The 25546-nt window shown below is 32.4% G+C and overlaps 1 protein-coding gene across 1 annotated transcript in view; it reads left to right on the top strand.

Annotated features, from left to right (window-relative positions):
• DOCK7 (dedicator of cytokinesis 7) overlaps positions 1 to 24605 on the top strand; it is a 157014-nt gene extending 132409 nt beyond the window's left edge. The window contains exons 38-50 of the mRNA XM_015595067.2: positions 1119 to 1277; positions 1939 to 2039; positions 2983 to 3175; positions 4489 to 4632; positions 7113 to 7244; positions 8782 to 8796; positions 14897 to 15022; positions 16863 to 16952; positions 17068 to 17304; positions 17659 to 17802; positions 18965 to 19071; positions 21195 to 21362; positions 23989 to 24605. Coding sequence (XP_015450553.1) covers positions 1119 to 1277; positions 1939 to 2039; positions 2983 to 3175; positions 4489 to 4632; positions 7113 to 7244; positions 8782 to 8796; positions 14897 to 15022; positions 16863 to 16952; positions 17068 to 17304; positions 17659 to 17802; positions 18965 to 19071; positions 21195 to 21362; positions 23989 to 24031 — 1659 coding nt within the window. The 3' untranslated portion in view covers positions 24032 to 24605. The remainder of the gene's footprint in view (positions 1 to 1118; positions 1278 to 1938; positions 2040 to 2982; positions 3176 to 4488; positions 4633 to 7112; positions 7245 to 8781; positions 8797 to 14896; positions 15023 to 16862; positions 16953 to 17067; positions 17305 to 17658; positions 17803 to 18964; positions 19072 to 21194; positions 21363 to 23988) is intronic.
• Positions 24606 to 25546: the final 941 nt, after the last annotated feature.

Below are 25546 nucleotides of genomic sequence, written 5' to 3'. Positions count from 1 at the left end.
TAAAGTGATGACATTGGGAATGGAGGAAGAACAGATTGAAACAGATTGAAACAGATTAAGGTATGGTATGTATAGGATTAATGGTATGACTAATGAGAGAGGAGAATGTCCCAGGTTTTTGTCTTGAATGACTGCAAGAATAATAGCACTATTTATTTAATCAATAGGAAAAACAAGTATTATAGAAATGTCAAAATTGAGGGTACCCATGAGACATTCAAGTGGAGCCAGCTAGTAAAATATAATGGCCTGGAGTTCTGGAGAGAAGTATGAGCTGAAGACATCGACATGTATCTATACTAGTCTAAGACATGAATGAGGTTATTTAGAGTATGACTAGTGAAAAGATTTTGACAGAATCTTCAGGAATACTGACTGATATTTAAGAAGGACAACTGAGGAATAAAGGAGACAGAAAAGGAGTGGATAAAAAATAAGAAAATTAGAATAAAATGGTACCTCTGAAGATAAGGCAGGAAATTTTCAAGGAAAAGTAATTAATACATTTAAATATGCAGAGATGTCAAGTGGAGTACTGACCAAAAAACAATCTTGGGTTTGGCAATTACTGTGTTATTACCAATAACCTTAGTGGTTTCTTAGTGGTGAATGATGGAACAGAAATCAATTTACATTAAAAAAGGGAAAATGTAAACTCATAGGCATCACCCAAAGATTCTACCTATAAGTTACTTTATGCATAATGTCTGTTAAATTAGGACCTAATGAAATGGGCTGGAGTTTAAAGACTTCATCTATCACTTAAGAATTTTGTGATGTTGGTCAAGCTTTATAACCTCATCTATAAAAATGGTGTTATTATTAATAACATATACTTCTTAATTAGTCAATGTAAAGTCCTATGCACAACTTCTAATTTGATTATAACACATGGCTTTTTTTTTAACCCTGTTTTATAGCATATTGTTCACAGCAAGATTCCGTTTTATGTCCTTTTTAAAATAAGATTTCAACATGCATATTTCATTACTTTTTAAAAACTATTTTGCTTAGAGCGGTATTTTTTTCACTAAACTTTCCTTTAGCAAGTAAAAAAAATACTTTTTTCTTTAAGCTTTCTGTTATTAAACGCTGACACAACAATTTCTCTGTTGCAGAACTTTGCCAGGGTGAAAATGCAAGTAACCATGTCGCTATCTTCCTTGGTGGGCACATCTCAGAATTTTAATGAAGAATTCTTAAGACGGTCTCTAAAGACTATATTGACATATGCTGAAGAAGATCTGGAATTGAGGGAAACAACCTTTCCTGATCAGGTCAGAAATGCTGCTTTCTAGATCATTAATTGAAATAGGTTTGTAAATAGGCACTTTCCAATTGTTAAATCAGACTTTGTTTTTTACTGGAGGAACCTTGTTTTTCTTTTAATCCAACAAATCATATGCCATAGATTGGGCTGAATTTTTTTGTTTCAATAGGCCACCTTTCCTTCTTGGAATGTTTAATTAAAAATGTTTAATTCTGTGAATTTATAACAAAAAGAGCAAGTAGACTTAGGCAGTATAGACAAACAAAAAGCTGTATGATAAAACGTTATTCTCACTTGTTATTGCAAGAGTAATTTTCTTAAAAATTTGTTTCTACAAACTACCTTTTGAGAAAATCAGAAACATAGGAGAGAATTTCTTCGTGTTCTTTTCCTATATCCACTATATCCCTATATTTTATTTCTACCTATAGTTCTTGTTTCTAGATGAGACCTGAAAAAAACAGTCTGCTGAGGAATTCGTATAAAGTTTACTATCCTTAATCCACCATACCCCAGCCTATTCATACTTTTCAGAACTCTGTCAATATCATATTATTTGTTTTGAAGTTATTTATTCAAATGCTCATCTGAAATGTCTTCCAAAATAATTTAGTGATTGTGAATGAATGGCAGTTGAAGAATGTTTTTCATATAATTCTCTGCTGCAGGTCCAAGATTTGGTTTTCAATCTCCATATGATCCTTTCTGATACTGTTAAAATGAAGGAACACCAGGAGGATCCTGAAATGTTGATCGATCTAATGTACAGGTAGCATTTGTTTGATTCACTTATACCTTGTATAATGGGTTTAAGTTAGTAAGACACAGAAAACATTGGATTAAAAGATAAACATGCAGATATTAAGTCATCTTTTAATGGTTGATTGAAAAGCCAAAATGCACTTTTTTAAGGCTGCTTTTTCAGATCCCCATGCCACTTCTTCTTTTAAGAACTATGCATAGTTGTTCAGTATATGTATTGGTTATCGAAAAGAAGAAAAAATTTTAAAATAACCATAACACATTTAATTCCTTGGCATCCTGGGCCCTAGACTTCATAGGAAGGCTCAAGACTCATATTTTAATGTAAAAATCAATCCTTTAGGAGGAAAATATAGTGTATTGTTTTATCATAACATTAATTTTCCTGACTTTAAATATGGTTATGCCTGTAGGATAATATTTTTTAGGAGCACATTTTGAGAATTTTAAAATTCCTATTGTATATTGAAAGGTGTAAGTAAAATTTGAAACTTTTTCCTTGCCATATAACCCTCTCTTCACAGTTCTGGAGTTCTTTAAAGTCACATATAAAATATTTTATTTAAAATAAAGATGATGCACTGATACCATCTTTTATAAATCTTCCCTTTTTTCTTGAATGTAAAACTTCTTTATGTTCCCATACTGAACACACAAATTCTCATAGTTTTTACCTTACCAATTATTTTCTTAATGGCTAGATTTTTAATATGGCATGTCTGTTTTTAGTTGTCCTTCCCCTCCAAGAAAACTAATATTACCCATTCCATGGCGCCACAGCTATTTCTCTACGCATACTCAAAGACATCTTCATACCACTAGAAAACTTGTTTTAATAGGTTATGTTAGATAACAGAAATTTTTGTAGATAAAACACTAAACAAATAGTCTAAACTCCCTTTCAGTTTGAGAAGTAGATGCTAATTGAGAAGAATTTCTGTTCTAATTAGAATTGCCAAGGGCTACCAGACCTCTCCAGACCTGCGGTTGACCTGGTTGCAGAACATGGCTGGCAAACACTCAGAACGCAGCAACCATGCCGAAGCTGCGCAGTGCCTGGTCCACTCGGCAGCACTTGTTGCTGAATATTTGAGCATGCTAGAGGACCGGAAGTATCTTCCTGTGGGTTGTGTAACGTTTCAGGTAGGAATCTGCCAGATTTTCATTAAATCAAGGTATGTCCTTTTTTGGTTTTAACTTTTCTCACTGGTGTTTAGATTCATTCATCTTGTAAGAAAGCATAGAGACTGAAGGTGTACTTCATAAGATGAATTAACATTTCACTATCACTGTCATTAATACATTTTGAAAGAGTACTTGTTAATTCTCTTTCCACATTTTCTTACTTCTGAATTATCGGTGGTATATAAATTTATTGTTTGCTTATGCTGCTATAGACTCAAAATATTGAGAATTAGAATTCATTAGAGACTCTTAATTGGCTTTTATTTAACACACCAAATAAACCAACATTCTCGATTCCCTGTATAAAATATGCCAATACCATGACTCAGAGATGATACTTTACTGTAGGGTTACACACCTCTGAGTCACTAGTTGAATTCTTTTCTTGCCTTGAATCAATCATACTTTGCTTTTCCTCAAAAACTGTTAATGCCAGGTTTGGGAAATTTCAAAATTTCATTAAATATTATGTCCTCTAATGAGATCTGAATGCAAAAAGAAAGTGAGTTATTGTTTCTCAGAAAACTAAGTCGTATGATTTGCAAAGACTTGATAAAAGTGAGTCTCCCGAATGATTACTGTTTAATTAATATGGTCCAGACAAAGACAAAAGATTGTAGGAAAAGCTCCTAGAAGTGTAGCCTAAGTTGATAATCTTTCTAAGTTCAAATTTTACTCTACTTTAAAGAAATAAAAACTGGAAATCTTAAATGTTAGTTGTGTTGTGGGTATTTAGTCAAGAGAGATTATGTGGAACCCTGATCTGGAGACCCATACAAAAAGAAAAGACCTTAGACCTACTTTAGAAAATCAACAAATGAATGTATAACTACCGTAAATGTTTAGGTTAAAATAAAATATTTAAGGTTTGTATGCATCATTTCTTTATTTAGAGATAATGGCTCGTCCCAATCTCATGGTATGAAAAGGGCTTTTATTATACCTGTTTTTTCATTAACTTAGTGTATGTTAGACAAGCCAAAGAGACCATTTTTGTCCTATGTCATAACACTATTTTCCTTAGCCCATGATTCAAGAAGATTTTTTTTTCTCACAACTTTTTATTAATGGAAAAGTTATCTAGCAATGGTGTTTTATTTTCATCTTCAAAATACAAAATTTTAGATTTGTCTTTTGTCTGCGCATTGACGACCCTTTTTTTTTTAACTTAAGCTGATAATTATATTTCATTTTCAATTACTTCTTCATATACATCTTTCGTGCTAAGAAATTAATTCCATTTTATAAACCTTTTCAATCTTTCCCCCTAGAATATTTCATCTAATGTTTTAGAAGAGTCTGCAGTCTCAGACGACGTGGTATCTCCAGATGAAGAAGGTATCTGCTCTGGAAAGTACTTTACTGAGTCAGGACTTGTGGGATTACTGGAACAAGCAGCTGCTTCTTTCTCTATGGTAGATGACTCTTGTTCATTCTCTTTCCACAGTTACATACTTCTGAATTATTAGTGATATGTATATTATTTTCTCTGTCTATGAACCTGCTTTTTTCTTTATGATTGTTTTCTCTAAGTACCTTAAGAACTATATAGGAACAAATTTTCTTTCTAGATTCATCATTGCTTACTCCTTTTTGTCTTAATAATCTATCACTTCCCCTAGTGTTTTTCACTTGCTTTTTTATGAACCAACTCTTAATCTACAACAGATTTTTTATTGGTTTACACAACTTTTACCACCAAACAGTTCTAAAATGTTAAAATTTTATTAAAAAAAAAAAAACAACAATACAAAATAAAAAGCATCTGGATGATTTAAGTTCCTGTTTGGGAAGACTGATGCGGCTCTAGATAGAGAACTTGTCTGTTGAATGAAAGGAAGAATCTTCTTTTGAGTGTGTTGGCCATTGCCCTGGTTCTCAGGAACGTTATGGCAACTCATCCCATTGGTTACATGGTGAGCCCTATTAGGTAGGTGTTAGGGGCCAGGAGCTTACTTATCAGGAGCTTCATGAACCACAACCTGGATTCCTTGTCTGACCTGCCCTGCTATGCTAAACCCAGTCCTTGTCCCTCTCCATCAATGTGTGAAGAATTGAAGCAGTCACTTGGATCTGAGATGGGATGTTTATTGGAGAAGGGAAAGATAGCCAGCCGAATCCCTGCTTACTTTCTTGAACCATGGTGATAGGGTCACCTACTTTCTGTGACATTTCTGCTGAGTGTTCAGTGTCCCAGCGTCAAGGTTTAGAAGACAGTGAGGTTCATGTCAGCATAAGAGGGAAGCTTGAGGTAATATGTAATGCTGCCCTCATTCCCTACTGAACTACTTTTAGGAATTGGTTATTTCTTTTCTTGGCCTTAACCCTACCCTGCAATCTTTTGGTTAAGGACATAGATTTAGAAGTCATACAGCCAGAATTCAAATCCTGGCTCTGCTACCTTAGTCGTTAAATCACTTCAGGTGCAAATTATTCAACCTATCAGTGTCCCACTTTTCTTATCCATTAAATACATCTAATAATAGTACCTACTTCATAGGAATGTTGTCAGAATTAAATGAGTTGATAATGTATGTAAAGTGTTTATCATAGTATCTGGTTCCAGGTAAGTACTAGTATGTTTGGCATTATTATCCTCTTCATCATTATTGGCACTTAAAACCAACTCATTTAAATATAATGATTCTGAGACTAAGAATGTTAGGTGTTGGATCATATAAAAATTTCTTGTCTTTGAGGACCTCAAATGTCTTGATTTCTTTCCCTGGATCTCTGCAAGTCGAGTTTCAATTTAAGTGATCTGAAGTAGCAGGGGAAAAGTTTCTTTTGCTGTTAATGGAATATTTTAATAAATATACGTTCTGTGTGTTTCTATGAGTGTGTGTTTGTAATTTTAATAATTCACAGTGGTGAATTTATATTGTGGTATGGTGGCCTATATTACAGAATTTCTTTTGCAATAGCATGTAATTATGAATTTCATCCTTTTTCAATTAATCTGCTTAATCTTAATTAAAATAATTACTGGAGCATTTTAGTTACACTAAATATATCTCACTATTACAGCTACCTGATTGCTTAAATAAGCTCCTGTGAACTGACTAGAAAATATAAGAACTATATGTATATTTCCTTGAGAAAATATGTTTGCTGATTTGTGAGGCAGTGGGAACTCAGTGGTTGCTGGAAAATATCTCTCTCTTCCCTCACTACAACCACCAAACTATGATTAATAAGGGTGAGAGAATGGAATAGCAATATAAACACATTTCGTCTTTTATGCTGAGTATAACCAGAGCAACCCTTGGCCAACCCCTGGCCCACTAGCATCTAGTGGAATAAAATCTGGTGGCTCAGAGCCTTATCATGTTTTGTTAAAGATGAGTGATTTTCCACAGAAGATTTCCGATAAGATTTTCTGTGCCAGTTTAATGTTTTGAAAAAGTAAGTAATTTTAGTTTTCTAGGCAGCCACAGGTTGTCTGATATCTTGTGTGTCTGCGACCAGTGTAATAATTGGACTTCTCTTATTCCTCTGCTAGGAATTAGTTTCTGCTGAAGTTTATATGCATATATAAGTACATGCACACATTTACCTTAATGAAGTAATTTACTGGGTAAACAGAAGCAGAATGTCCAATTCAAATTATATAGAATAAAAGTATGCATTATGAATGTTAACATAACAGTGTATATGTTAAATGCACATACATACATACATGTATATGCATCCATCTAGAGGAAACAATGCATTGTGCAAAATTCCTTTATTAAGCTTTATTATAATTAAAAATGAGTATCATTTGTTTTTATGTCCTGTTGTAAAAGCTTCAGTGGTGTTGTCTTAGTAGAAATATTGTGAATTCATAAATTGTAAATATTTACTTTCTTATTTATGTTAAAGAAAGCAATATCTTATAACATTATTCTTATAGGCTGGTATGTATGAAGCAGTTAATGAGGTTTACAAAGTACTTATTCCTATTCATGAAGCTAATCGGGATGCAAAGAAACTATCCACGATTCATGGTAAACTTCAAGAAGCATTCAGCAAAATTGTTCATCAGGTAACGATCACAATTTCTAACTTCAGTATAAACAGAGAAAATTGTCTAAAAGCATTAGTGTTGCTTTGTACCTATGTCAAACTAGATCCCATGAAATGACCATTTTAATCAGGTTACAAATGAGCAGTGTCAAAATGATGGTTCAGGGCCAAAGCTAGGCTCATTAATAAAAAATGCATTTACCTAAAGTAGATTATGATTATCATAAACTTCCTACATAGCTTTTCTTTATTCCTTCACTTTTTTTGAATTATTACTAACTGCCAAAATTTTTTAAATTGTGAGTTATTTTCTGTTATACAGTATGAGTTATAATTATAAATCCAATTTTTAAATTGATTTCTATTCCTTTGCTGCCAAAAAGTTTTCTATTCAAATTAATTTTTAATTAAACGATATGAAAGTTTAATAAACTCCTAATATTTTTAGTGATTTCAACTAGACTTAATTGTTTTTCCTAGATGTTACTATTCACTAATCCTTTGACATATTTTGAATATGAAAATAATGAATAAAATTGTTATGTTTATTTGATTATAATATAGTATGACTTCAGTACTGGTTTATAGTTCATGGGGTCCACATATTATCACCAAAATTAAAATCAAAATAAACTTAGTTTTAAAATGAAGTAAACTACTACCAACTGATGTCCTTGAAACTAAATTCTTGGCTCCATTGAAATTCTGTGAAATATCCTGTTGAGCCTTTTCCTTCTCCACTTTTCTGTTCCCTTTCCTGTACTACCTGCGCTATTATCTGCTACTGCCATCATCTAAAAAGGAAGTGGAGTATTAAAAATCTAGTTTTGTGTTCAGTACTAGTCCTATTTCATTGTCCATGGGCTTGACCTCCTCATTCTTGCCATGGACTAAGCTGTTCTAGATGAATTGACATAATCTGAAAACTCTTTATCAGTCTTAAAATAGGGCTGCTATACTGTTAAGCCAGAATGTTATTGTCAGCTACTAAAATATTGAAGTTGCAAAGATTTACTAGGATTCATGATCATAACAAGTGGGTCTTTCTTACAATCAGTTATACATACATACACTGTCAAAGGAACCTCATCCCAGCTTCTAGAGCTGTAAATTGCAAATTATACATGTCAGGTCTGGACCTTCTAGAGCTAGTAGATTCCAAGAAACTTTTATCCATTTATATAAAGACAATTGAGCAAAGTGGCAATTTCTATCCCAATTTACCCTGGGTAGCTCAGTTTATTTAGAAATCTAATTTAGACACACAAATGGGAAAAAAAAGCAGTTGCCTTTCTTTCTCTAAGATTTGTACTTTCACTTTTAAAGTTTTAAAAGGTGAAATCTTAGCTACTAGGTTTTGAACAAGCCGTTTATAAAATTATCTGCAATCTTAAGTGAAAAAATATGGTATTTTAAAATATCTTAGTGTCTTCTATTCATGGAGAAGGATTTATGGTATATGGTACCTTTACACTACTGAACTTCCTTTGGCCTTTTTTTGTTTTTTTTAAACAGTTTTTTTTATGACTTGCCCTTTTTTACTTTTTATTATACAGAGTACTGGCTGGGAGGTAGGTAATGTTTTAGTTAGTTAAAGGCACTAATAGATTGATTTGATCAGATTTCTTATGCCAATGCTTTGCCCACATGTGCTAGCTGTGGGCATTCTGTTGCTATCTGCTGTCAACTGAATTCATTAACCAAAGAAATTTGTTAAAGTACTGTAAGCTATTTTAAAAATTTTATTATTAAGAGGTTATAGGCAGTGCATGGAAATCCACATATTACACTAATGAGATTCTTTGGTAAATGATCCACTTTGTCATCACTTTAGTTTGTTTTTATCCTTTGGAGCATTTTCTTTCATCGACTTTTACACACAGATTTCTTTTTAACCATATTGTTTCACCTCATTTTACAGAGGTCGATTTATGTGTTATTGCTCAGAGGTATAAATAGAAAATACTGTATTTCATCTGATCTAAGATGCCATCAACTGTAAGACATCCCATTATTTTACATGCCTTTAAGAAAGAAAAAAGAAACCTGTGTATTAAGCTACAACATCCTATCAGTTGAAAGATGCCAACTGCAAAGATATTAAAATGTGAGCAAAAAAATATGCATCTTAGAATTGATGAAAGAATGTGTTAATTTGATCTTGAGTCCCTTCACTTTGAGTATAAGCACTACTGAGGAAAGAAATTTACTTTTGTTGTTTAAATTTTGTTCTGGGTATGGATAAAGAGGTTGAGAGAACCGTGAATTTAATTTGACCTCATTCTGATAGTGTTTGATAATTGATATTTAATGAAGACTACGAGTGCTTCCTTTTATGTTCTAAGTTGTTGGGCTCACGAAAAGTTATATAAAAATCAAATCTTACCTGAAAAATTCCAGGAAGAAATTGATTGCCATTGTTTTAAATTTCACTTTAAAGGAAGGAATCATATAAAATGTACCCTAATTTATTTTGATGAGGTAAAGCAAGGTATTAATAAATCAGATTTATTTAAAGCTAGGTGTATTTTTTAAATTGTCTGCTTTGCCTTTCACTTGGTAATCAGGTTTATGTTGACTAAGCGGTTTAGACTTTCTCTGTTTGGTTTTGTGACCCAAATAGAAAATCTTAAGAATAAATGTTACTATTCCATTTTCTTTCATTTTTGAATTGGTTCCCTCCTTTTGCTTTTGTGCTTTTACATGTACCTTAATTCTCCAGATTACATGTGTATGACCTTATTAATATTTAGTATAGAATCCCTCATCTGTGGCTCAATTAAGACATATATAAAGAGACTTGCCATGGTTATCTGTGAGTGATAAAGTTCCTTATGAATTTCCTAACATGAAATGGAATTAGCTGAAAAGTAGGCATAAAAGAAGATGTATTGAAACCTCTGAGCAGTTTATTACTAGTCTGCTTGATGCTAAATCGACCCCTGAAAGGTATAATTTTCACTGGTTATGACATTAATATCATTCTGTCATCATGTTTATTGCATGGTAAAAGTCGCACAGGCTTTATTTTCTTGTTTATATTCTTGTCACTACTTTTCACTGGGCCTTTAGCTTTGTAGCTTCTAAAATTGTTGCACGCTTATTTTTTGCCTTTTCCTTGTAAAACTTAAGTGGATGCTTGCATTTTAAAAATGTGTTTGCTACCATTTGCTGCTTATTTGTTTTGAAATTTCCCTAATTAAAATGCTTTCTGTTTTCTCTTCTCTCTTGCCCCTGGTTGCTGACCCTACTCCCTACTTTTACTATTGTCTATTGTGGTAAGTTCCTATCTTGTGAATATTTTTCTTTTTGACTCAGAAAACTTCAGTAATTTCATTTTTTCTAAGAACTATGTTTCCTAGCTAATTTCCTTATATTCTCAAAGTTTAACTCTCACTGGGTTGAAATTCAGGAATGATAATTTAAACATTGTAGAAAGACTCTTTGAATTGATAAATCATCACTCTTTGACTTACAGGAAATGCCTTCTGTGCTTATATATTAGCCATAGTTATATTTTTCATTATGCTCCTTGATTTGGCACAAATTATTTGAGTTGCAAAGCTTTTTGGGGATGCATGTGTGCGTTTGTGTATGTATGTAAAAGATAACTCTAAAAATTGATACTTAGCAATTTGGTAAAGTATTAACTATGCGAAGTAACAAATCATGAGCCCTTCATGAATCTTAGTGGCTCTCTTGTGCCTGATTCAGTACCTTAATGGCTGTTTAGTGTTCACCTTTATTTTCCCGAGTCCATTTTATTAAATAATAGGAGATAAAGTATGCTTTAATCATTTCTTGTGATTGCATTTTAAAATATCTTTAGAAAAAAAGAGAAATGTTGAATATCTGTATGGAAATTTGTATAATCATCTCACTTTGTGTGTGTATATTTTCATTTTAAAAAGATACATTTATCAATTTACCAAATAGTGATCCATTTGTATTCAGAAGTAGACAATTTGTATCCACAGTAAAGGACAGTGTTATAATATAGAGGAAGACAAAACAGAGAAGGAAGTACCAAGCAATTAACTCAAGGAATGTCTCAAAAATTCTCAAGGAAAACATCAGAGAAGTGGAAGATGGTATATATACTTATGTCCTAGAGTTTGTATACCAGTATATAGAGTATGGAGATTACATAGCTTGATTAAGAACTTGGACTAAGGTGTCAAATATATTGGGCTTTAACTCCCATACACCACAGTATGGTTCACACACTGTGACCTTGGGCAAGTTACTTTTCTTCATATATGCAGTATAGGGGGAAAATAATGGTACCTAGCTCAGAGTTGTGATGAGATTGATATAATGCATGTAAAGTGGATAGCTAGTGTCTGGCACATATTAAGTATTCAAAAAATGATGGAGATTATTATTGTTATTATTACTGTTATCTAAAATCTTAGTACAATTTGGTTAATAATATCTAAGAAGTGTTACGTCCCCATATTGAGATCTATGATTAAATAAACTAATAAAATCATACGTGTTCTTTAAGAGGAATAGATCTAATAGAAAGGAAGAGAATTACCAGTATGTGAAATACTGCTATGCCTATATGCAGATCAGTTAACTTGAAGGAAGCATAGTGGAAAATAATTGGGTGAGGATAAAAGAAGTTATAAAAGTGGTGTCATTGTGGAAATATACAACTAGCCTAACAGAATGTTTCTTATGAAATACAGATAAAAAGAACTGGAACAGATTTAAGTATACTTGTCATAAGAGATTTCAACCATTAGACATATGGATAGATGAGTAGGTGGATTTCCTTGTCTAGGACATGGTTTCATTATCCATAAGATTGTGGACTTAATAAGTAGAACCGCTAAGGAAGAACAAGTTGAAGTATGGGAGTAACGGGAAGTTCGAAAAGAGTTCCTAACAGTAAGAGAAAGCGATGTTAGAAAACATAGGCTAGATGATAGGAAATGGGTTTTAAAAAAAATATGCCAAGGAAAAACAAATATGTGGTACAAAACTCTGAGGAAGAAATAAAGATGATGTTTTTTCCTGAAGATGAAGCTATGTAATTATGCTTTCATGAACCTGAGAGGGTCAGTGATTTGACACTAGAGGACTCCAGTTGAAAATAAATTTACTCAGACTCTTAACTTTCCTCTGCTGCTCCTTCCTCCACCTTCGTACACACACATTCATTTTCAATTCTAGTAACTCCATATAGTTCTCTTTGATCTTATCGCCTCCATTTTCCCGCTTACTCTCTTTAGCCACACTGGCCACCTTCCTATTATCCAAACACTGGAGAGGCTCCTGCCCTGAGACCCGTGCACCGTCTCTTCTCTCTGCCTGGAATGCACTTTCTCCAAAGATCCACATGAATAACTCTCACATCTCCTTTACATCTTTGCTCAGATGTCACCTTGATGAGACCTATCCTGACCACTTCCTCTGTCTCTTTTGTTCACTGATTTCTCACATGTCTAGAACAGTTTGCTGACACATAGTAAGCACTCAAATATGTGATTGGGTAAATAAGTAGTTTTCCTTACATACATTCTGTTTCATAACTTTGCATCCTCCTTTCGTTTCCCTTTCTCTTTTTGTACTGCAATGTCCTTTCCTTTCCTCTCACGTCCACTGTTCATTCGTTGAGTCTGTATGCCACCTCTTTTGTGACCTGGTTCCAACAGGGTTAATATTTCTTGATACCACTTTTTAATTATAGCACATGACCCTTTGTATTGCAATTATTTGAATACCTTTTTTACTCTTGAACCAAATCTTATTTTTATTTTTCTATTACTGATGAAGAGTGCCTAACACATTGTAAGCACTCAGTTTTTTTTCTTGAACTGAATGTTAGTGTGAGAAAGTAAATAAAGAGTTTTAAATAGCTGCTTAGTAGTTCAGTTTTAAGCTGTGTTAATAAAATCCAAGTCCAGATCCAGGGAAGCAGTGAGGCCACTGATCCCTTCACTGATCAGATCATATCAGCAGTATGATGTCTATTTGAAATACCACATTTAAGATGGCATTGAAAAACTAATAAAATGCAAACTGAATAGTAATTACTGTCATAATGAAGATGATTGAGAACTGGAAAGTTTAGCTAAAGGAAACATCTTAATAGCTGTCTTCAAATATTTAAAAGGCCACAATATTGAAGGTTTGGAATAGTGTTTTAAATTGGAAACCTCTGAGAGGAGTACAGCCAGAATAACAATATTTTAATATCTGTGTTCTTAAAAAGAGGAACACATATGTATGTATGTATGTATGTGATATTTTGGAAAACTAATCACAAATTACTAATTTTTTTCAAATATCTTTATTTTCTACAAAGTGCTTTAATTCCTTAATTATGTCAAAATTTGCTATTATTATATTGTTCCATTGTCATATCAATGGTTTTAATTATAATTTTGATTGAATTCATTTACTCTCTCTTGAAAGATTTCCTTTGTTATAGAGATCAGTTAATTTTTATGTCTGTTAAATTTTCAAATTTAACTTGTGAAAACATTTTAATTAGAAATCTTAAGTTTCTTTAGCGCCAGAGACATTTTTTAAAAAGAAATTTTACTTCTTCTGGATAAAAATATGGGGATGTTTTTAGTCACTGTGTTTTGTTGTTTGTATTATAAAACCAGTAAATTAAGAATCAGCATTTCCCATTTTGCTTAATTGTCTGTGAAATTTGTGACTTATTTTACATGCCCTTTTGCCTTTTCAATTAGAACTCAATATAGGAAAAATAAATAGAAGACAAATTAAGCTTAAAGAGAATTCAGTGATATTTAAATACTTAACACATGTCTGTGTATGTAGGAGCCACCACAAAATCCTTCTGAAATATTTTTATATCTAAAGTGAAAGAATTGCATAGAAAGTTTTTAACTTTTATCTTTATTAAAGGAATTCGTTTTCAAATGCACTGTGTATGAGTGACCTTAATATACTTCATACTTGAAATGAATGTGTGGTTAATGTATGCAGTAGGTGGTTTGGGACTATAGAATAATCAACTCATCTCAAGTGTTTCTTCTTTTTATCTTTTATTCTTATATTTTTCCCCTTTCTGTTCCATATTTAGTTACTCTTCCACATATCAATATTTTATTGGCACAAGGATACTGATTGTAAACTTTTGGTTTAGTGCTTCTCAATATTGATAGCCTTAACTATCTGATCGTCTTCTCTCTGCCAGGTGCTCTACTTGGCTCCTAATTTGTATGATCTCATTTAATATCTGTAAAGAGATTATATAAAGGCTAATAATGCTAATTAAAAATGTTAGTGTTTTTAAATTTAACTTTATTTAGTACGCTCTAATTTCAGGATAATTAAGACACAATTCATGTTATACCAAGCATCTTTTCTTGCAATAAGGAAAACAAGTGAATTTACTTCAAATGTATGGACTAATGTGAAGTAGTTACTTGGTACAAACCTTGAAAAATGTATACCATATGTGATTTAGTCACTTGGTAAAAGTCCAATGACATGTTATTTGTTAGAAATAATAAAAAAAAGATTATTTACTTTGTGTCTACCTTCATTGAGAAATAATAAAATATTGTAATTTTGAAAATTTTTATGGTTTCGGGAATTACATTCTAAGGTTATCTATATATAATGTGAAAAATGAAAAGACTTTATATTAAAGTTTCTTTATTTTCCTAAATCTAGGATGGTAAGCGGATGTTTGGCACCTATTTTCGTGTTGGTTTTTATGGAACCAAGTTCGGGGATTTGGATGAACAGGAATTTGTTTACAAGGAGCCTGCAATAACTAAACTTGCAGAGATATCTCACAGATTGGAGGTGAATGCTGTGGTGAATCATAAAATGTCGTCTTTCATTTGTGGTGATGAATAGACTTTCAGATCCAGATCTAATCACTTAATAAGCCAAATCCTAACAAATAAACTATTCATTTAGAGTGGAAGGATTTTTGATAAGTAAAACAATACTGAATAATCTCTTTCAAATCTTTTATGGCAATAGTAAAATAATATTAGCTTTTTTTCTTTTGAGGTTCTATTTTCACATATTTTAGAAACCCTATGCCCTTCAGAATTACCGTGATTTATGGAGAAATTATAGTATTGTACACATTTTGTAGGAAAAGGCATAAAGAATTGAGTAGCAACTAATGATGGAACTAGAACCCCAAGAAATTTCTGACTCAGAGCTTTATCGCTTTGGTTTAACTGATTCCCAGTGAGATATCCTTAGAATTTAAAAGCTTGAAATCATACCATAGAATCCCTTAACCTAGTTAACTGTTCCACATACAAATATTTTTTTTTGGTGCAGGGATACTGATTATAAATTTTTGCTCTAGTGCTTCTGGATAGTCTTAATTTCTACCATAAATGATTATTTTTCATATTTATAAGGCTAAGCAATTTTTTTTTTTTTTGCTATAGTTATTCTTAACAACCTTTCTCTATTCTTATCACTCAAAGTGTGGTTCAGGGACCAGAAGCATTGGCATCACCTGAGAGATTGCTTGAAATATAGAATATCAGGGATATGGTTCCACAGTGTAGTGGTTAGCACATCTGCTTTACACGCAGAAGGTCCTGGGTTTGCGCCTCAGCGGAGTCACAGTCCATGATCTACAGCCATACCACCCTGAACAAGCCTGATGTCTGATCTAGAAGCTAAGCAGGATTGGGCCTGGTTAGTACTTGATGGGAGAACACCTAGGAAGACCAGGTGCTGTAGGCATTAAAAAAATTTAAAAAAATTAAAAAAAAATTACAGAATCTCAGGCCCTATTTAGACCTTCTGAATCAAAATCTACTTTAAACAAATCTCCAGGTGATTTGTATTCATATAAGAGTTTGAGAAGCATTGCTCTAGGCTTTTTTTAAAAATTCTCCACTTTCATATTCTGATCTGTGACTTTTGGGGGCTCAACTTCCATAAATTGGCTTAAGTTTTTCAAGAGGCTAGGTAAGTCTTGGGAAATATTGAGACAGGATTTCCCAAACTTAATCATAAAAATTATCTTTTGAGGAAAAGTAGGGTTTCATCTTTGATGATTCAGATGAAATTTTTCCTTCGAAATAGCTCTATTCATTGCCCATGTTTGCTACGTGGTGTCACATGGAAAAAGTCACTACATTCTTGACCCAGGGTTACTTTTTCAAAATCTAAACCTATATAATACTTCAACAAGTCAGTGCTTTTATTTGAAAATTCTGGAACATTACATTAAATCATTCACAAAAATGAATACTCGTTCGTTCATTGACTCATGTCTGCAAGAAATCAGGCCACATCGAACTCAATAAAAGATCCTCTGCATCTAAAATACTGTTTCCTTTGTCCCTCTGCTTTCTGTTCTCTTTGTTTTTCTTGAGGCCCTCTTGTGAAATCCTGTCTTTTTATTGAAGAAAATCGTTTTTTTCTATTTTATGTTATTTAAATGACTAGATAGGGATAAAGTTGAATAAATATGGTCTGAGACCATGCTAATTTGTAGGCTAAATATAATTTTTGTGAACCTAAGTAATTATTATTTTGTAATTATTGACATAGTTGTACAAGAACTTACTAAATGGCCTAATTTTGCTCAGGAGTATCTTTCAGAGGCCTTCTCTATTCTAATACTGTTAACTTCATGTAAAAGATTTCTTTTTCTTTATTGTAGGGCTTTTATGGAGAAAGATTTGGAGAGGATGTTGTTGAAGTTATCAAGGATTCTAATCCTGTAGACAAGTGTAAATTAGATCCGAACAAGGTAAACTGGAGTAGACTGTAATGACTCAAAATCAGTCTTTGAGACTGATTTTGTTGGAGAAAGACTGAATGGTGATTTAACAGTGAGAAAATGAAGGACCTTTTTCTTTTCTCAGGCATATATTCAGATTACCTATGTGGAGCCATACTTTGACACATATGAGATGAAGGACAGAATCACATATTTTGACAAAAATTATAATCTTCGCCGTTTCATGTACTGTACACCCTTCACTTTAGATGGGCGTGCCCACGGTGAGCTTCATGAACAGTTCAAACGGAAGACCATTCTGACTACTTCTCATGCTTTTCCTTATATTAAAACAAGGGTCAATGTCACTCACAAAGAGGAGGTAAGTTCACAAATGGGGTAACAGAATTGGTGAAACAAGTACGTTGGAGCCATGTGAGAATAATGTGAACACAGCATTATGTACCGCCCGCACATGGGAACATACTAGAAATTTACCCATTTTTGAGACATTAACTTTAGATTTCTTTTAAGTCACTAGCTCACCCTCAGCTATTGCTTTAAAGGATCGATTTTTTTTTTTTTTTTTTGGGCATCCAAAGTTTGGAGTTTTATTATTGTTAGATAACAGTTTACAATTGGTCTCCTCTTCTTTTCATGATTTAATTGCTTATATATAAAGCTCATTAAATAGTTTTTATATGTACACTGATCTAATAGATGTTATTTCACCCAGATCATCTTAACACCAATTGAAGTTGCTATTGAAGACATGCAGAAAAAGACACAGGAGTTGGCATTTGCAACACATCAGGATCCCGCAGATCCCAAAATGCTTCAGATGGTACTCCAGGGATCTGTAGGCACAACAGTGAATCAAGTTAGTGCTTTTTGCTGGTACTGTTTAAATTGTAAATGGAATTTGGTATGATTTTATATTTTACAAAGACCACAAATAAGTACCAAATCAAGTGAAAAAGATATATGTTAAAACTGGTTGTAAAAGACACTGAAAATATAAATGAAGGCAAACGGAAAAACAAAAAATTTTAGTGTAATCTCAGTTGTTAAGGTTTTCATATGTCTTCTCTACTGCCTTATGTTTTTCTACTTATCTATGCTTAAACATTGTATTAAGAAGGAATTGATTCACTTAAAATAGCCTTTCCTTTAAAAGCTCATACTGAAAGAATGTGCTCTAAAGAAGAAGGTTCATTTTCAGAGCTATATACGTGCATGTGAACACCTGCTCTCTTAGAAAATCCCCGATGTTATCCTCTCCAGATCTCCACAGTGAGTTGTGAGGAAAAAATAAGTAATGTGGAATCATTTTGAAAATTTTAATAATATATATATTCAAGATATTACTGTTAATTTATCACATGCAGATTAGAAGCCATCCCCATTTTCTCCTTGCTGATAATTAGGGAGTATTCTAAGGTAAGGGAGAATCCAGATGGGCTTCCAATTCAAGTTTTCACGTAATACATCTTAACCCTATTTTTTAGGTTAAAGGAACGAACCAAAAAATGCCCTACCTAAACTGATGTAAACACTTTAAAGACTTTTACCCCCTAAAAACTTACATGATTTGGAGGTTTTACTTCCAAATAATGTAACTTATAAAAGATAATCATCTTTAATTTATAGTGTTAGGAACACAGTTGGAATACTGAGGAAATGTTTCAGGAAATGAAGTCTAATAATCAATGGATTGATAGTTGATTGCCAGTAGCCCAACAACTTTTATATTCAGACTAAATTAAAGAATGTAAAAACTACAAGGTAAAATCCATTAATGAATATAATAATCAATCTTATTTGAAAATGAACTAATAAGTTAATTTAATTGCAGTAGGCAAGAATATAGATTTGACATTAGGAAAAGCTAAAAACATATTGCCAGAATCTGTCTCTGATTCTGTAGATGTAGACATATGCATTAAGCTTAAATGCAGCATCTCAGAAAGATCATTTGCGTAAATTCTATCTCTGTGATTTCAGCGAAGACAAAACACACTTCTTATTTTCTTATTTTACAGGGGCCTTTGGAAGTTGCCCAGGTTTTCCTATCTGAAATACCCAGTGACCCAAAACTCTTCAGACATCATAATAAATTGCGACTCTGCTTCAAAGATTTTACTAAAAGGTATTCAAGGCTTCCTACATAAAGATCTTCAAATTGAGAATATCCAGTGCCATGGTATAATATGAGTCTTAAGGGACTATTGAAAAGAGAAAATATAGGAAAGTGGTTCACAATGAAAAATTGTCCATGTATTTCTCCATTTACTTAGATCTTTTAAATCTTTTCTTAATATTAATTTTCTGTAGAGGCCTTGTATATCTTTTGATTTATACCTTGGTATTAAATACTTTTATGTTTTTGTTAATGGTATCTTTTTGAATTATATTTTGTTTACTGGTATATAGAAATGCACTTGAGTTTTATATATTTTACATGACAATAACGTCAAACCCACTTGTTAATTCTAATAGTTAATCTATAGAATCTTTTTTACAGTGATATTTAGGACCTCTGGTACTATATTGAATGGGAATAGTGATCGAAGACATCATTTTCTTGTTCCTGAGCTAAAACGAAATGTTTTCATCATTGAGTGTAATGTTTCTTCAGGATTTTATAGATATTTTTAATTAGGTTAAAGAAGTTCCCACCTATTTGTAATTATGCTAACGGCTTTTATCATGACAAATTTAAAAATTTTATCAAATGAGGTGTGTGTTTGTGTAATATTTGGTAAAACCATTTCCTATTATTTTATTTGGGAGTTTTGCAACTATCAGAATATTAGAATAAATTGTAATTCAATCTCACCTATGAAAATAGTTGCAAAACAATTTATTCTTATAGTCCCCATTAGATTTTGGTATCTTATCCTTGAAAAATGAGTCAAACTTTTCTTGAGAATAGTTCTTTTATTCACCTATACTCTGGAATAGTTGGGGTTTTTTGGGGGCGGGGGGTTGTTTTTTGCTTGTTCATTTGTTTTTGTACTGTAGAATAACTGTGTTGCATTGGGATTATCTGTCCTTACAATATTTGGTAGAATTTACATGTTAGTGTTTTCTTCGTGGATAGATTTATGATTTGACTGATTCAATGTATTTGATCTTTTAGGATTATTCATGTTTTAAGTCTGTTTTGGTAAATCATATTAATCTAGAAAAGTGTAATTTCAAATTTATTTGCATTAAATTGAATATAATAGTCTCCGAACTTTCATAAACTTCTGCTGTATTTGACTTTCTGTCCCATTTTAAATTTTTAGTAGAGGATATTAGATCTTCTCTCATTTAATCTTGCCTGCACTTAGTCTATTTTTTGTTTTTTCAAAGAACCAACTTTTGCTTTTATTGATATAGAGCTATCATACTTTTAACCCTTTTCGTTTTGAAAAAAAGTGCAGCTCGCTGCTGGCATTAATTTAACATCATGTGTAGGAATGCTACATTTTCTAGGATTTGACATTTTCAGTGATTGAGAATTACTATATAAGTGGAAATACCACTATAAAACACAGAATGCTATAACTGGGGGTAAGGTTAGGACTGTAATCCGCAAGTTATCTCAGAGTGAACGCTGCAGCCACAAGCACCGTCGACAAGTATTCTTGGGGCAAATGGGAAATGGGTTAAATTTTATTTCCTTCCTTATACTTCAAATTTATTCTGTTCTTTTTAAGTCACTTAGCTCCTCAGTATTTGCCGCCTTTTCTAATATAAGCATTTAAGGTTATACATTTTCCTGAGCACCACTTTAGCTATATTCTGCAAGTAGTGATATATATTCATTGTTTTTTTTAACATCCTTTCATTTATCAGGGTCCAGATATTTTTTCTTAAACATCTGAATAAATTAGATAAAAGATTATCATGATCTATTCATGTAAGAAACATCTATTTGAACATAGGCAAACCACTGTGCCAGATGTCATCAGTGCCTCATAAATGAGTATGGTTATATGTTTAAAGTGCTTTTAGTTTAGTGATGATGTGTGAAAAAAATGGCTTCAGATTTAACATTAAAAATATATAATTTTCAACTAATTGAAAACTGGAAGTGAATGTTAGACTTTAAAGGTTCTCAGTTGATCATCTATTCTCTACTTTAAACACAATACAAGAGAGGATATTTAACACTCAACTGAGAAAATGAATTTCTTCATCATGGTGAAAATTTATATATGTATTACGAAGCTCTCAAACTATACCAGAAGAAATTGTTTGATAACACACTGTTTTTTCTAGGTGTGAAGATGCCTTAAGAAAAAATAAGAGCTTAATTGGACCAGATCAAAAAGAATATCAAAGGGAACTGGAGAGAAACTATCATCGCCTTAAAGAGGCCCTACAGCCTCTGATAAACAGAAAGATCCCTCAGTTATACAAGGCAGTATTACCTGTCACCTGCCACAGGTATGCTTTTTTCTTTTATTTTGGATATCTTCAAAAAAAGGAAATCTGCTTGAATTATTTAACAGTGCATTAGTGTAACTTTTATTACATGGTTTCAGGTATTGTCTCCTTTAACCTAACAAGTTCAATATAATCCTTTTATCATCTATATAAGAATCAGCCTTTAATATAAATGTCAGATCTTTCTGTAATTCAAGAATCACAAAGTTTTGTTAAGTACTCATACTAACCAGGATACCACACATGAGTCTGGCCTCCTAAAACTATTCCTTTTAAAATCTTGTCGCACATTCTGGTATTTTTGTAGGAGAATTCACTAAAATATATTAGGAGCCAGGTAGTTATTTTCCTCAGCCCTGATAATCAATAGTATACAGTAGGTTCTAGATTTGTATTAAAACAGGTGACCCCATTGAATATCAAGAGGCTTCAGCATTTTTTTTCCACTTTCTAAGTGTTACAAACAAAATTAGAAATGGAAATAACTTGGAATTTTCTATAACTGATCCTGGTTCTACTTGAGCAGGTAATTTAATCTAATTTTTTCGGTTTCCTCTCTGTAAAATTTCTTACCTCGAAGAGGTTGTCATGGAAATTAAATAGCATGTAAAATTCCAAGGACAGTGCTTAATATTTTGCTTTTTAGTACCTGGATTCTGGACAGGGCATGATGACTGCTAAAAGTAAACTACTTTATTCGCATTTGGAAATCCAAATGTATATACAACTAGTAAATATTTGTGGCACCAATATTTTACCACCCTTTTTTTTGAATTAATAACAGTAAAGCAATTAAATTGTACTTACCTGATTAATATTTGGGAGGCCTTTGAAATTGCTCATATGAAAATAGAATATAGATGTGTGGTATAATATATTACAAAAGGAAGTTAAACTGGCTATTTGATCTTCTGGGATCTAATATTTGGCCTTCAGTGATCTAATATTTTTGTACTTCGACCTCTGAAAAAAATCATACTCATTCAAAAAATGTCGACAAAATCCCTGTTGTACGTCATGTCCCCTACAGGGAGCATATAGATTATCTGAATCTATGCCACAATATACAGGAACAGGAGACCAGAGGGCCTGTTTTGCATCCTTTCTCTGGCAAAATATTTTGCTTCCACCATCCTGTACTGATACGAGACATCTTAGGTGGTTTCTTCTTAAAATTCTCAGTGGGAAGCAACACTAGCCACCTCCACTTTTGCCTTCCCCTTGTCTTTTTAAAATTTCTGCCTTCTTGTTGCCTGTAAGTCCCTCCCACCAGTCTTTTACTCTCTGATCAGAGGTCCTGCCTGGAATGAGGGTGCTGGGTCCCTGACATAGGCAGTTTTTCTAATGCTAGTCTCACATCCTTCAAATCTCTCCAGCTCTTTTCCTATTCCTGTCTGAGGAAAACTTTCCCTTAGACTATTATCCTGAGTTTTGCCTTTCTCTATGATCAGTCCTCCACGCTTCAGTTCTTAATATTTACAGGCATTTTTTTGGAATTTAGAGAAACTCTTCTTGATTAATAAGTATCTAGCTTTTAATACTGCTACTTTCTCTGGAACCAAAAAAAAACAAGCTTTGAGATTCAAAGCTGAACATGACTTCTTTGTACCTGCCCTCTCCTCTCCTGGAGACTGTAAACCTCAGAGCTTAACCTAAATAACAGGAAGGATAAGCAAAAGAAATTAAAGATAAAGGAAAAAACATTAAGAGGTAGTGAAGAATATTATTCTCTTCATTAACATCTTCAGATCTTAGAAAATAAAACTCCCTTAGAATTTGAATTTTTTATTCTGCTGATTTACAAAATCTGGAATATTATTTTGCAGTAGGCTTATAGGGCATTAAGATAGTGGTTCTCAAAGTATGAGCTGGGATCCATGATGGAGGGGGGTCCTTGAAACCCTTTCAGGAGGTTCCAGAGTCAAAGCTAATTTTATATTAATACCAAATATTATTTGCCTTACCTGCCATTCTGAGAGTACAATGGTTTTCCAGAGACCACATGCACTATTTTAAGACTGAATGCAGAAACATGAGCAAATCTAGGCCTTCTGTTAAGCCAGACATTAAATGAGTACCACTCTTCTAAAATTTCTTGCAAGTTATTTTTAATCAACAATGTCATTTATAGTAACATGTAAAATAATGTAAAATTTTTCTAAATTTCTAAAAGCTTCCTAGGGTCTTCAATTTTTACATATAAAAAAGACTTAAAACCCAGAAGTTTGAGAATGACAGATATATGACTCAGAATATTTTAAAGAAGAAACATCTGCCTTTGCTTTTTAATAACATCAAAAAAAATCTTTTCCTGAAATCTCTCCCATTATTTCTTTATTTATCATAATATCTAATACAGCTATTACACAAATGAATAAGTGATCAATGACTTGGCTAAGTGGTTACTGTAATATACTTTTGATCAACAGAGAAGTCTCTAAGCTAGAACATATGACTCAGTAACTTAAAAGTTAGTAAGAACTTTGGTGGCAGAGGGGCTTTAAAGGTAGTAAGTTTTTGGTAGCAAACCTTTGAGATAACTCTGACAGAAAAAAAATAAAACATATTTTAAAGGAATATGTAAAAATTGTTTACTTATAATTATATCCTTTCATTCTCTTCCCAGAGATTCCTTCAGTCGAATGAGCCTGCGCAAAATGGATCTCTAAAATAAACATACTTCTTTTATTCATTTGAAAAGAGCCATGTATTCAACATTGAGTGTGAAAAGAAGATCTATTGAAAAATAAGACTTGGGACTTAATGCTGGAAATTATAGCATTAATTTATTCATTGAAGAATGCAGTGGCCAAAACAATATCAAATATAGATTGTTGACATTTGAGAATCATGGCTATGGCTTCTAATGTTCTGGTAATATGTTCTTTTTTTAAAACATTTTAATGACTCAAAGGTACACTATACATTTACCATTATTTATACCATAGCTAATGTTAAATTTATTTACTTTTAAGTTTGTATTTTTTAATTTATATTACCATTTATAGATTCATTTTGGAACCATTTTAAATGTAGTAATGCTTATTTTAAAGGTACTATTAAATATGTGAACGTTTACACTAATTTTACTGAGTGGGACTTTAAACAATTCTTTATTGGCAAAAGCAGACAGTAAGTTAGAGTTAAGAACTAGTTCCAAAACTAGCAAAATGGAAGTAAAAACTGACTGTCACTTTATGACCCGAGTCCCAAATTAAATAAACGAATAAATTATTGGGTGAAGACATTGATAACTGGTTTGTGAAGTCCTAAAACTGGTTTCTAAGCAATTTTCCATTTAGACACCAAAAAAAGGGATTTATAAATTGCATAAATAACTTTACCTAATAAACTTTTTGTCTATGATTAAATACAGGGATAGGTAATACCAGTGACAGTAGCTTGATCTTTGACTCTGAATCTTGTTATACTGATAGTGGTATGAACTTAGTGACTCTCAGCAACTAAAATCAATGATTCAGTGTTTCAAATTAAACAAGCCAGTCATCATTTTAGTGATCTAAACTGTTAAATTAGAAATTTGCTTTAAAGTTCTTACACCACCATAAAAATAAGAACTGCTGTTTGATTTTAATATACCAGTTGAATGAGAATTTATATTTTTTGATACTTGCATAGATTTTTACAAAGTACATGTAAAAAGTAAAATTAGCTATTATAATTGAAATTAAGAGCTAATTTAAAATAACTTTATGGTAAGAAACTAATGCAAAAGTTTTTTTTGAAATATATTTCAGTTACATGGCAGTTTTCCAAGAAAGTGCATTGATGCTTTCTGGGTGTTTTGAACAAGATTTTTCTTTGTAGTAGTATAGTAGTATAGAAAGTCATGATTTATAATCTGTCCCTTTGATCTACTGACCAGGTACATGAATCATTTAGAACTGATCAAATTTAATACAGTGCCTTCATTCTGTAGTTGGTGTCGAAGATCTCAAAAATGTCTGACTCTCCTGAGCACATCGGTGATGGCTGACGTCTCTCCCCTCCAGCCTACATTTATGATAGGCAATATCATCTCAAACTTCTCCTATCTAATCAAAGACTGAATCACAAAGAGGTTTTTCCAATGAGTCTATAATGTTGGACCACAAGGGGTTAACTCAGGAGTCAGAAAGGTATAATCTTAAAAATATATTTGGGGACAGAGGATCCAGATGAAC

The sequence above is a fragment of the Pteropus alecto genome, unplaced genomic scaffold, assembly GCF_000325575.1.
Source record: "Pteropus alecto unplaced genomic scaffold, ASM32557v1 scaffold25, whole genome shotgun sequence".
Lineage (NCBI taxonomy): Eukaryota > Metazoa > Chordata > Mammalia > Chiroptera > Pteropodidae > Pteropus > Pteropus alecto.
Note: the sequence above shows the minus strand (reverse complement) of the source record. Positions and strands in the feature narration are given on the sequence as shown.